The sequence below is a fragment of the Lepidochelys kempii genome, chromosome 11, assembly GCF_965140265.1.
Source record: "Lepidochelys kempii isolate rLepKem1 chromosome 11, rLepKem1.hap2, whole genome shotgun sequence".
In the NCBI taxonomy this organism is placed as follows: Eukaryota; Metazoa; Chordata; order Testudines; family Cheloniidae; genus Lepidochelys; species Lepidochelys kempii.
In genome coordinates this window covers 29340479-29355024 of record NC_133266.1, presented here as the reverse complement: position 1 = coordinate 29355024, position 14546 = coordinate 29340479, and the positions used below count along the sequence as shown (strand labels likewise).

Below are 14546 nucleotides of genomic sequence, written 5' to 3'. Positions count from 1 at the left end.
GTTCTGCCAATTTCAAATTTCAAAACAAAACAAAGTTTTGAAACAAATTTCAATAAATTTCTTTTTATTAACCAGCTCTATTTGCTGTTTCAGTAATATATTACCACTGAGATCCAACCCAATTTACTCTATTTTGTACTGCAATAAAAACAGCATCACAATCTGGCCCTGAGTCACCAAAAGTCTCATCAGTTTTGAGAGCTGAGCTCCCTTTCAAACCAAGTGAGTCTCGTTCCACTACATCCTCACAATGTTTTAAAGACCTAGTCATCTTAATTTTATTTCCCCACAGCTAGTCCTTCACACTCCCACAAAGAGGACATGTCCCACGCTCTGGGAAGGTGTTAAATATTGCAAGTAGAGCACTGCAGATGAGGGAGAGCAATATGATCTCAGAAGAGTTCTTCTGGGTATGAATGGAATTTTAGCAAGGAAATAGCATTAAACACAGGCACTTCTAGCTTGCTGTTCAGAATTTTTGCATTTGCAAAAATTGCATAGTTCAGAATTGTTACATTTGTTTCAGAGCAATAAACTTTACCAATTTTCACTTCAGTTTTACAAGTCTATGCTCTATATCTTGCATATAATTTATAACAATTTCAGAGATGAGACTTTAGATTTTTAGTATAATCTAAGACATCTTCTAATCTCAGTTACTCTATTGATGCAGTTCTCTATATACTGGTGTAACTAATAGCAGAATCTAGCTATAAAACTTTACTGTATTGCGTAACTTCTGCTACATGACAGTTAAAGCATTCTTGAAATATGGAACAAAAACTCATGGTTTAACAATTTTGGGAATAAGATAACATTGGAAACTAAGGTAAATCTATTGCCTAACAGAGCAACTGATCCAAATATAAATGACCATTTACAATTTGCAGTCCCTTAAATTGCAGAGATGAGTGTTAGATCAACTCTTACAACAAGCAGCCTACATTTACAAAAGGTATACCAAACAGTAGATTATGCTGGAAAAAATTAACACTAAGGACATGATTATGCAAGATATTGAGCATTCCTTTTGAATGTTCGCAGAACTGAGCCCTTCAAGTGTTTCATCCACATTATGGGACTGATCCTGTGAGGTGCTTAGCACCTTCTGCAAGGTTCTGTCCCTTTTCAACTCCAACTGACTTCAATATGAATTGAAGATGTCCAGAATCTCTCAATCTGTTGCCTACAATGGGACTGCTCACACTGTGTAAAGTTAAAGGTATATCATTTTTTTCAAGGTCAGAGTCTTATAAAGAAACCTGCATATCACAGTGTTTCAGTCACTAAAATCCATATCCAAGCATCTTCCATTTAAGAACTGGTAGAAAAACAAGTAAAAATTTCAGAATTTTACTGTGTTTTTAAATATTTAACATTTAAATGAAAATTTTTGAAAATCAAAACATTGCATCATGCTCTATAACCGTACAAAAATTGAAGTTAATTCTCATCTTATTTTTATTTTTTTGTAGTTTTGAATGAAAAATTGAAATTTGAAAACTTTTCAACCAGCTCTATTCATTTAGCACTTTGCATTCCTGAACTGGAAGGACACCATCACATCATGATATAAATATGATAAAGTCACTCCACCATCAGCTATCACACTCACAAATTATCTTCTGTCACAAAAAACTGACAAAGATATACTTATTGCATCCCTGTGTCAAACAAATCCAATTGAAATTAAAATGGGTAACAATAGATATGAAACACTGGACCTGTATTTTTCTGCTCTAATTATGAAATAATTATATACCTCGGCATCATACTCCCAGAGCTGATTTCCTCTCATATGATGGCACTTCAACATGACCACAGGGCCATTGAGTCGAGAAACATCCAAGCATAAATCATCTGTGCGGATCTCTTTATCAGCAGTAAAAGAAAATACCTGAAAACAGAAAATGATTAAAGTTATAGGGGATTAAAGACACACACCTATTTAAACGATTACTGACTTGTAACATCCATCATTTTGATTTAAGTTAGTGACCTGCCAGCAGTTCCTTCTTCTACACTGAGAAGGACTAAACAATGTTGTACTGTGTTTCACAGAAGTTTACATAAGGTTCACAGTATGACTTTAAGAAATGAATGTTTTATAACAGAAAACTAGTATAAAGCCCTTATCCAGCAAAGACTTTCACATGTGTTTAATTTTGAATCAAAGGGACAATTCAGTGGATACAGTTAAATAAGTGTGTGAGTCTTTAAGCTGAGAATAGTACAAAAGGACAAAGTAATAATACATGATCCTATATATGGATATTTCAGAAAGCATTTCACAGGATTTTTTTTAAAAACCAGGATTTGGATATTGACCCTATCATTTGAAGAATCAGCGTGTTCTTAGCCGAAACACTCAACTTCCCAATTTACTGTACCAAAGATTATCATGTATGTATAGAGGGCTATATCTTGGAATAAGAAATATGGGGTACTTTGATAAAATTATGGTTGAAGAACAGGAAAATAATGGGTCACCATGAACAAAACTATTTTAAGCTAGGTTTCAGTACCTGCATTAGAGGAAGTGCTGTTTTACAACATCTTGAATAAAGGATAGCGAAATCAATATTTACAACTTTTTAGATAATAAAAAAATGGTAGAAGCAGTAACTGAATAAAACTATTACTCTATAAAGTCTTGCACAGCATATCTCTACTTTTTTGCTCTTTAACTATGGATATCTTCAGGTAGGAACAAACAAAAGGCTCCATGTTTTGACATTATGATTATTAACTCTTGTGCATGAGCAAATATGTAAAACACACCGTGCCTATACTGGCAACATTTACCATAATTATTTTCACATCACATTTTAATACACAAGCAATGATCTTTAGCAGTACACTTCAATAGTTAAGATATGGGGTGAGATTCTGTTGCTGCACCTCTAAGGGATTGTGTACATGCTGACTTAGAGCATGGCAAGCCGGGGTGTGAATCTATGCTGCTCTAGCCTGCTGTGCACTAACTGGCCATGCAGACCCTGTTACCATATGCAGAAGTTCTGTAGCGCGCTTTGATGTACTGCTGTTTCAAGCAAAATACTGTGAATACCACGCTGAGTAGTAGAATGATTTGGTCACATAAATGTCTATACAGAAATGTAATGTTTTATAATTATATTGGATAACGTCTAATAATGCAGTTAAAATCGTATAGCATTAAATGTTTCACTTAAAAAGGGCAAATGTAACTTAACAGATATCAATACAAATGATTAGAGTATATTCAAAAATATCAAATTTTGATGAAACATGGAGGTATGATACATAGCTACTAAAAATGTTTTCATAGTTACCATAGGACAATTCCTATGGGATTAAACCCAATGTGTTAAAGTAGGGAAAAAGTTAAGCATGATAATGTCATGCATTGCCAGGGGAATACAATCCAAATCAGAAAGTTGGGATTGGTATACAAACCCCAGATAACTCTCACCTAGTACAATGCTGTATCTATTGGGAAGGCAAGTGTACTTCCTAAATTATGTAATTGCCCTTGAGATATCTAGCATCATACATCAGAATGAAACCATTTTTCAATGAATTATGAGAAAGATTGAAAAAGCTGGCCAGATTCTATTAGGAAACCATGAAGCTTTGCTGTGACTCAACTGAAGATTTTAAAACTAGGACAGGCAATTTCATCTAACTGACTTTTTGCACGTAAACACACTACACCAAGTGCACAAGAGAATAGGGCTCAAACTTGGGAAATTGAAATTTAGGCAAATTTATTTTACACAGATGGTAGTAAATCTCACAGTATTAAATAAACAGCCAAAGGGGACACTGAAGCAGCCAGATGAAGAGACAACTAAATGAGTTTCTAAGTAAAGAGGAGAGAGAAGCAGGTTTAGAAATAGGCAACGGGGAATGAGGAAAGCTAAGAAGGACCAGACGTGATGGGGATCAGTGACCTTTTCTACTTTTTCAAATTTCATATTCTCAGACACATGTAATAAGCAGTGTTCTTAGTATGTTGTGTACTGGCCAACCTCAAACCACTGATTAATACCATATTTACTGAAGGACATGTTATGCCCTGCAGAAGATCATGGCTCACATATTCATAGTCAAAGGCAGAATTTGCCCCCTTTTACAATATAAACATGTTAAACAAGTTCTGCATTTTGTCTGAGAATTTGTCCTTTCAACTATGTCTGTGTAAACTCTGCAGGCTTCAGTTTATGCATGTCATATGAATTGAAAACTGCACATTTGCTTTACTTTGGGAAGGCAGTGGACTAACCCTTGCAGGTTCATTTTGGAGGTTTGCCCAGAGAGTCTGTGGTAGGGACAGAAGCATCTCCTAATTAGATTATTTGCTCCTTATTTATACCTTCAGCAATAGACCATGTGAAACCAGATATTATAATATGGTTAATTAGGAAGTGGGGAGGGGGTGGGGGGTGTTGTTTTCGGTTTTTCGTTTTGCAGGCCAAAACACTAGGTTACCCCTTAATCATTTGGAAAAGTATCATGAACTGTTGAACTTTCACCTAGAGTCAGGTAGAAAGGACTTTGGTTTAACATCAACTGTGTAGAAATGCACCTTAGTGTAGCATCCCCCAGACTTTATTTTCAGAATCTGCCATGAGTACATGAGGGACTGCCACAGGGAACTTCAATTTACAGCTTCTGAGTTTTGGTTTAGCAGCCAAACTATATCAACGGGATTGTTCTGTGACCCATTACAATGGGAGATACTGAATCATGGTTCAGTGACAAGGAATTAATTGTGCCTCTGCTATTTAAGTGGATTAAGAGCTTCCAGGATCCTGCAGGTGTTATAAAATACCAGCCACCATTTGGGAGTTACTGTTTGACACACAAATACCCTAAGCCACTTTTGAAGTGTTAATAGTCTTATTTTCACTTGAAAACACATAAGCACAGGCAAATGTTCAAATACGTTTCCAAGCCCTACAGATTACCAGGTCCAAATCACTTCAGACACTGTTTAACGTCAACTAGAAATACATAGGTACAAGAAATATGACAAACCCCTGTTAATAGATATTTGAACATTGTTCATAATGTGCTTTGTTACATTCTCAAAACTAAGAAAAGCAATGCACTCAGCTACTCGCTACAAGGCTGTCTAATGCTCACCGCTTTCTCATTAAGACAATTTCTTCAAGGGAGGTAAACAAAAGTCCACATAATGGGCTAAAAACAAATCTGGAGCTTTTGAAAAATAAAGCTATTTGCATTATCAATGTACAACAAAGCATATGAAAAATACTTGTAAATGGGTTAAAAAACAACAACTTCCCCAACCCCTCTTCAGTAACACAAAAATGACTGCAGAAATTTCTAAATCAGCACAACCACCTGCAAATCACTTTTAAACTAATGCCCACATGAGAAATTTCAGCACAAAAGGTACTTTTTGGATAAACTTATAAGCAACTAAAAATAGGGGTTAGAATGAAAAGGATATTGGTGCTATAAATCTTAATAAGTACTGATATAAACATAGCACTCTTTTGGCAGAACTGGAACTGCAGCATGGCCTGTAAATTCTAAACAAAATTATTTCAATTATAGGTGAAATATTCCTTACTTATCCAATGGTTCTATTCGTATTGAGAATATTCTTCATAAATTTCATAGATATAAATTTAATTCCTTTCCCCCCGCACCAAGACTGGAATCCATCAAAATTGGACAGATTTTGTTTGACAGGGCTGGATAGTATGTATTTAAAATGTTACAAACCTGCCTTTAAGAATCATTCATCAAAATAAGCTATCCTAATATATGCCTTTGATGGCCAACACACATACATTTGAAACCAAGCAATTATATATACATACAGGGAGAGAAACTGATTACTTTGTGTTGGCCATAAAATGCAATAACTGAAATAAAACAGAATGGTTGTCTGTTTTGGATTTATCTGAAAAAACACTGGGACTGCTCATGACATAAAGGTACTACTTACCGAAGGTAATGCTTGTATATTCCTACCTCAGAAGCCCTCTTGTACTCATATAGAATGCACACGAGTTTTTATTATGTTCATTACCCTAAAATTCATTAACTCAGTTGATGTTGTTAATTTTCCAAGAAACAAAACCTTTAGCCCAAGGTAGCTGGGTAGCATTAACTGTAATTATAAAACACTGACACTTAAAAAAATAGTTAAAAAGGGGAACTAGCATGAAAAGTGTAGATCTAGATCCAAACATTCCCACAGTTTGGGGGTACTGAATGGCAAAGCTTCAGCTTCAGCTCATTTAACCTGAAAGCAAAACATCTCAGTCACTTTCATCTTAAAACCCAAAAATCTGTTTGAATTTGGCAATTTTCTTCTCACTTCTAAGAGATTTTTGTATTTGTGTTTTATGAAAAGGAAACCATAATATTTTGAAGTCAATTTCTAGGTGCATTTTTCTGTTTCCTTTTTTTATGTTCAATAATCGCAATACATTGTTTAAAAACATGCGGTGTGAGAAAGAAAACGACGTACCAATTATTGTTTCAAATTATCAGTCAGTAACAGTTTACTAACACGTGAATTAATTTCATAATATAAAAAAATGTAGGGCTAACTGGAGCCTTTAGCCATGTGGAATGGATGGTGCATAGCTGTCTGTTCCAAGAGGAGCCCATGGAGTGATTCACACTCAGGCACAATTCTTTCCCTGCCTATGTTGCCACAGGAAGCCATTTGCTGTAGCCCTTTTTTCCAACGTAACTTACTTGTCAGTGCATTGGATGCTACGGTAGGGTTATCACCTGTCCAGGTTTTCCCAGGGTTGTCCCTTTTTTTGGAGGTAGGTCTCCCAGGAAATCTGGAAGTGCACTCAGTACACAAAGCCATCTGTCAAGTTTTATTGGCTAAGGATCAACACAGAACATCCTAGTTTTTTGTACCTCTGAGATGGCAAGCCTATGCCAGAGCATGACTCCGAGACTCCGTCTCTTCCTCGTCTACATGCTCTGTGAATGTAGGTGGGGAGATGAGGGGAAGAGTACTGGGCACCAGGGGCATGCCCCCCAATAATCATCGGGGGGAGGGGTTGGTGGTAAAGGGCAAGCTCTTCCTGGCCCCGGCATGGGCCATGGCAGGGGCACAGAACGTGCCCTTCCAAAAGGGACCCAATTTAAATGCCTGCACTTGCTGGGTACACAGCCTCTACACTTACCCTCACCCGCAGCTGTGAAGTGGAGAGCACTAATGTGACTGCACATGCGGGTGAGGGGGATCTTACTCTCCCTCACTCACTACGCAGCTGTGCAAGTCTGGGTCACAATCCAGCCCTTACTTTCTAAGAATTCATTTCAATGTACTGAACATATAAATAGGGCCAGATTCTGCCAGCCTCACTCTGATGAAGTGAGCTGTAGCTCATGAAAGCTTATGCTCAAATAAATTTGTTAGTCTTTAATGTGCCAAAAGTACTTCTTTTCTTTTTGAGAATACAGACTAACACGGCTGCTACTCTGAAACCTCGTTAAGTAGTAACTTACCAGACAAGGAGTCCCACTGAGTAGTCAGCCTGAGGTCAGCAGAATCTTGCCCATAATTAGGAAAATTTTACAACTGTGCATTATGCACACCAAAGACCAGAATGATATCTCCCCTGCCCCCAGTAAATAGTTTGTTTCTGTGGCTACCAAATATGCTAGAGATACAGCATGCAGTAGTCAGAGGAAGAAAATTAAGTATTATAATTGATAAATACTTAGCAAAACCACAGACATAACAAATGTTATTTTGTTGGTTTTCTCAGGCATCTTTTTACAAGGATAAAATATTTAACTAAAATAATGGCATGCTGCAATGTCTAAAAAGAAGATTTTAAATGTTTTGGTATTAGTGAGGCTCAAGTGCTTTAACTATTGCTCATAAAGCTGTCTTGTCTGCCAGATGCATAGATTAAACTGTGCACATATGGTATGGCACCTATCTATACAGGACATACTTCTTGTATTATCAAAAGTCGCACAATTTCTAATCCAGTAACCATCTTTACTGCTTAATAGTAACAAAACTACTGGAGGGAAAATTACTACAGTGCCAAGAGAAAAATCATGTGTCAAATAATAAACAATAGCAAGTAATTACTTAACAAAGAAATTAAAGGAACTCAAGTCTGAAAACTTATATCTCAGAAATCTCCCATAAAATTTTTATTTTGTTTTGTTTTGCTGCTATGTAAGGGGTCATTAGATAGTACTTTTACACGTCGCCCCAAGTTCTTTTCCTTAGCATGTGAGCCAGCTTTTAGACTTGAAAGATAATGCTGTGATGTTGCTCATTTTCTGATGCAGTTTATTTGCAGGAGCCAGCAAGAGCAAAGAAGCTTGGCCTCTACCTCAATCTCACTAACTAGAGATCATAGAATCATAGAATATCAGGGTTGGAAGGGACCCCAGAAGGTCATCTAGTCCAACCCCCTGCTCAAAGCAGGACCAATTCCCAGTTAAATCATCCCAGCCAGGGCTTTGTCAAGCCTGACCTTAAAAACCTCTAAGGAAGGAGATTCTACCACCTCCCTAGGTAACGCATTCCAGTGTTTCACCACCCTCTTAGTGAAAAAGTTTTTCCTAATATCCAATCTAAACCTCCCCCACTGCAACTTGAGACCATTACTCCTCGTTCTGTCATCTGCTACCATTGAGAACAGTCTAGAGCCATCCTCTTTGGAACCCCCTTTCAGGTAGTTGAAAGCAGCTATCAAATCCCCCCTCATTCTTCTCTTCTGCAGGCTAAACAATCCCAGCTCCCTCAGCCTCTCCTCATAACTCATGTGTTCCAGTCCCCTAATCATTTTTGTTGCCCTTCGCTGGACTCTCTCCAATTTATCCACATCCTTCTTGAAGTGTGGGGCCCAAAACTGGACACAGTACTCCAGATGAGGCCTCACCAATGTCGAATAGAGGGGAACGATCACGTCCCTCGATCTGCTCGCTATGCCCCTACTTATACATCCCAAAATGCCATTGGCCTTCTTGGCAACAAGGGCACACTGCTGACTCATATCCAGCTTCTCGTCCACTGTCACCCCTAGGTCCTTTTCCGCAGAACTGCTGCCTAGCCATTCGGTCCCTAGTCTGTAGCTGTGCATTGGGTTCTTCCGTCCTAAGCGCAGGACCCTGCACTTATCCTTATTGAACCTCATCAGATTCCTTTTGGCCCAATCTTCCAATTGGTCTAGGTCCTTCTGTATCCTATCCCTCCCCTCCAGCGTATCTACCACTCCTCCCAGTTTAGTATCATCCGCAAATTTGCTGAGAGTGCAATCCACACCATCCTCCAGATCATTTATGAAGATATTGAATAAAACCGGCCCCAGGACCGACCCTTGGGGCACTCCACTTGATACCGGCTGCCAACTAGACATGGAGCCATTGATCACCACCCGTTGAGCCCGACAATCTAGCCAGCTTTCTACCCACCTTATAGTGCATTCATCCAGCCCATACTTCCTTAACTTGCTGACAAGAATACTATGGGAGACCGTGTCAAAAGCTTTGCTAAAGTCAAGAAACAATACATCCACTGCTTTCCCTTCATCCACAGAACCAGTAATCTCATCATAAAAGGCGATTAGATTAGTCAGGCATGACCTTCCCTTGGTGAATCCATGCTGGCTGTTCCTGATCACTTTCCTCTCATGCAAGTGCTTCAGGATTGATTCTTTGAGGACCTGCTCCATGATTTTTCCAGGGACTGAGGTGAGGCTGACTGGCCTGTAGTTCCCAGGATCTTCCTTCTTCCCTTTTTTAAAGATTGGCACTACATTAGCCTTTTTCCAGTCATCCGGGACTTCCCCGGTTTGCCACGAGTTTTCAAAGATAATGGCCAGTGGCTCTGCAATCACAGCCGCCAATTCCTTCAGCACTCTCGGATGCAACTCGTCCGGCCCCATGGACTTGTGCACGTCCAGCTTTTCTAAATAGTCCCTAACCGCCTCTATCTCCACAGAGGGCTGGCCATCTCTTCCGCATTTTGTGATGCCCAGCGCAGCAGTCTGGGAGCTGACCTTGTTAGTGAAAACAGAGGCAAAAAAAGCATTGAGTACATTAGCTTTTTCCACATCCTCTGTCACTAGGTTGCCTCCCTCATTCAGTAAGGGGCCCACACATTCCTTGGCTTTCTTCTTGTTGCCAACATACCTGAAGAAACCCTTCTTGTTACTCTTGACATCTCTGGCTAGCTGCAGCTCTAGGTGCGATTTGGCCCTCCTGATAACATTCCTACATGCCCGAGCAATATTTTTATACTCTTCCCTGGTCATATGTCCAACCTTCCACTTCTTGTAAGCTTCTTTTTTATGTTTAAGATCCGCTAGGATTTCACCATTAAGCCAAGCTGGTCGCCTGCCATATTTACTATTCTTTCGACTCATCGGGATGGTTTGTCCCTGTAACCTCAACAGGGATTCCTTGAAATACAGCCAGCTCTCCTGGACTCCTTTCCCCTTCAAGTTAGTCCCCCAGGGGATCCTCTCTGGGAACATATATTTGAACAGAATTACTTTTAAAAAGTTTAATTCTAAGAGGTTTTCCAGGATATGTTAAGATTAAAAGTTTTTCCACATGGAAATATTTGGGTCACTAGAAACTCACACCTATTTCACTGTAGGGCTGAAGCACTGTTATTCCGAATGCAATGACTGTCGTCATCTTATTTTGGTAGAATTCTTCTTTGTTCCTCAGATGATAATCACATCCAGTGGAATGGAACTGAACCAAACGAGACATAATGGAATAGAACAAGATTATCTGGAAAAGAATCACAGCATTCATTTCCCAGTCGAGGTTCTAGTGATTGTATGTGCTGGTTTGTTGCCCAAGAAACCTTACAGTCTGTTACACACATAATAATATGATATGGTAGGAGTTATATAAGGTGATATAACAATGATTTACATCTAAATCACTCATGCTGAATGATTCCAAATTGGCAAGAGACAGAATTCCTCCAAAGACAGTTCCAAACAATAAGATATTATTCTGATATCCCTAGTGATATTACATACCTGTACTGCCAATTATATCACTAATCTCCCACAAAGGCGATTCATCAATTTATAATTTTACTTTCACCTTCAACAACTATTCAGTTTTTGAACTTGTCTACGAACAATTTTTTGGCCAGGGACCAATGTTGCATCATGGGTGCAGATAATAACTGACTGGGTACCTGAATCTACAGAATCTATGCCCAATCCATCTGTAAATTAGCAGACCACAAGAAAGAAGCAGTTGTTATTGGCCCTACCCCCCAAAACCCAAGTTTTTCCTGGAAACACCTCCTGTCTCCCCAAGATCCCCCCACCAAACAGCAAAAAATCCCCACGGTACATATCTGCACAGTAACAGTTCTTCAAGAGGTAGATGCCGATGTGTATTCAATTCAGGGGTTGTCCATCTTTGGCATGCTGGGCACGTGCACACCTTGGTGAAACAGACATCTGCAATCACTTGAAGAACAAAAAATAGATAATTTTCATTGCTCTCCTAACAGCTCATAAAGGAATAGAGCTGACACAAACACCAGAAAGGAGGAAGTATGGTCAAAGTGCAGATTCCGAGAGTCAAGTTTTTATACAAGCATCTTAGTTCTCAGATGAAAAAAAGGATAAGTTTCTAACCCTCACAGTGGTGAAGAAAAGCTTAAAAATGAAGCATACAGTTTCCAGCATCAGAAGGCAAATAAAAAGAACCCAACATTTATTATTTTTAAAACCTCTGGTTTTTAAGCCAGTCTCATGATTTTGGGAGCCTGATCCATGATTTTTAGTTATTGGAGCTGGCAATATGCAAAATATACAAATGTGAAAAAAACTGTAAAATGTTATTTGATGTTGTTGACTGGGGAGACTATAAAGCAAGGAGGGAGGGAGAATCTGCATGTGAGGGTGGATACAGGATGGAGTAGGAATTGAGAGAAAGTGACGGTTAAAACGCGTGTGTTGGGCAAATGATAGAGGAAACACCTTGAAGTTTTTGCAGGTTCAAACCAACAAGTGACCCACGCCCCATGCTGCAGAGGAAGGCAATCCTCCCCCCCCCCCCAGGCTTCTGCCAATCTGACTAAGGGGAAATTACTTCCTGACCCCAAATTTGGCCATCAGTTAACCCTGAGCATGTTGTCGAGACCCACTAATAGACACCTGGGAAATAATTCACTGTAGTAACTCAGAGCCCTCCCTATCTAGTGTCCCATACCCAGCCACTGGAGATATTTGCTACTAGCAGTCATTGTAGGCAATCATACCATCCCTTCCACAAACTTATCTAGCTCAGTCTTGAAACCAGTTATGTTTTTTGCCCCCACTATTTTCCTTAAATGGCTGTTTTGGAATTTCAGTCCTCTGATGGTTAGAAACCTGTGTCTAATTTCAAGCCTAAACTTGTTGATGGCCAGTTTAGATCTATTTGTTCTTTTGTCAACATTGGCACTTAACTTAAATAACTCCTCTCCCTCCCTGGTATTTATCCCTGTGATGTATTTATAGAGTACAATCATATCTCCCCTCAGCCATTGTTTGGTTAGGCTAAACAAGCCAATCACCTTAAGTTTCCTCTTATAAGGTAGGTTTTCCATTCCTCTGATCATCCTAGTAGCCCTTGTCTGCACCTGTTCCAGTTTGAATTCATCTTTCTTAAACATGGGAGATCACATTTCCACACAGTATTCCAGATGAGGTCTCACCAATGCCTCTGCTACTTCGAACACAGATGTCCCCACCTTATAGCAAAAATTCTTGTTATTAGTCCCTAGGTACATAACCTTGCATTATTAAATTTTATCCCATTTCTATTACTCCAGTTTTCAAGTTCATCCAAATCTTCATGTATGATACTCCGATCCTCCTCTGTTGAGGCAATACCTCCCAACTTTGTGTTATCTGCAAATTAAATTAGTGCACTTCTACTTTTTGTGCCAAGGTCACTAATGAAAATGTTAAATAAGATTGGTCCTGAAGTGGTTCCTCAGTCTCAAGTGGGGAGGGAGGCCACTCCGCCTCGCTGTATGAGGCACCAGCGCTTGGACCGTGCTGGCAGGGCCGAGTTGAAAGCAATCTATAGTTCTGTGGCCGCCTAGCAGAGGCAAACAAGTAGCAATAGTCTAAGGCTCTTGCCCTCCTTCGGATGTGCTAGGCACCGAGCAGTCTTTAGCCTTCAGCCTGGCAGTAATTAACTATCTAATGCTCTGGCCCTGTGGGTGGGGCAGAGCAGGGAGCAGGCTTCAGCCTAAGCTTGTGGGCTAAGGCAGCCTGCAAACACACAGTCTGTGGCTCTGGCCCTGTGAGCAGGGCAGAGCTGGGGACAGGCTTTAACCTAAACTTTCTGGCTAAGGCAGCCAACAAACACTCAGTTCAGGATTTGGGTAGGAAGGAGCACCCACACAGTCTAGGGGCTCCGGGGGAGGGGGGGCACCAACCAAGTCTAGCATCCTAATTCGATGGACAGTAGGTTCACACAGGCCTCCTGGCCTATGGTGGGAAGTCGGCCACCCCAGGGGTGGGGTAGCAGGGGGATGCGGGCCTGCCCGACTCCACCACATTCCAGCCCCGGGCCCTAACAGTGGCAGAGTGGTCAGCCCCTGGGTCAGCTGGGATCCAGCTGTAACATGCTGACCTTGAGTCAGTCAGCAACATAGCCGGACAGTCATCGGCTGCCCCTGGGCTACTTCCTACCTCCCGGGGGTTTGGTACCTTTGTAACCCATAGGTCCTCTGGTTCCTCCGGGTACACAGTGGGCATTAAAAATCCTCGCTATTGGGCTTGCAATTTCATGCGCCAGTTCCTTTAATATTCTTGTATGGAGATTATCGTGTCCCCCTGATTTGGTCCCATTAAGCTCTTGGAGTTTGGTTTCCACTTTGGTATTTCTACTTCCATATTCTTGTTTTCATTAGCCGCAATGCCACTGCCCCTCAACTCGTCATTAAAAACCAAGGCGAAGTATTTGTTTAGGTGTTGGGTCATGCCTAGATTATCTTTAATTTCTACCCCATCCTCAGTGTTTATAAATCCTATTTCTTTCCTTATTTTATTTTTATTTGTATGATTGAATAACCTTTTACTATTGTTTTTAATTTCCTTTGCAAGGTCCAAACCCACTTGGCTTTTGGCAGGTCTCACTTTTCCCCTACACTTTCTAACCTCCAAGAGGTAGCTTTCCTTGCTGATCCATCCCTTCTTCCATTTGTTATAGGCTGTATTTTAATAACTTGGTTCAGATGCTTGCTCATCCAGTTTGGTCTGCGATTCGTCCCTACAATTGCTTGGTATGCAGGCTTCTGACAGTTCCTGTAACTTTGACTTAATGTAATTCCTAGCTTCCTCCACATTCAGATCCTTGAGTTGTTCAGTCCAGTACACTCCTACTTCTCTTATTTTTTTTAAGTTTGCCCTGTTGAAATCAAGAAGCCAAGCTGCAGACCTATTTTTGTTTATCCTTCCATTTAGTTTAAGATGAATTAACTCACAATCATTTGAACCAAGATTGTCTTCCACAACCAGTTCTTCTAGGATGGTCCTCACTACTTATCAATACTA

General features: G+C 40.0%; 1 protein-coding gene across 14 annotated transcripts in view; it reads right to left on the bottom strand.

The window, feature by feature from the left end:
- Positions 1–14546, bottom strand: part of GALNT13 (polypeptide N-acetylgalactosaminyltransferase 13) — a 504126-nt gene that overhangs the window by 187845 nt on the left and 301735 nt on the right. For all 14 annotated transcript variants that reach the window (XR_012154256.1, XR_012154250.1, XR_012154254.1 and 11 more), the window contains one exon: positions 1763–1897. Coding sequence is in view for 7 of the 14 variants with exons in the window: in XM_073305505.1 (XP_073161606.1) it covers positions 1763–1897 (135 nt within the window). In the remaining 7 variants the exon portion in view is untranslated. The remainder of the gene's footprint in view (positions 1–1762; positions 1898–14546) is intronic.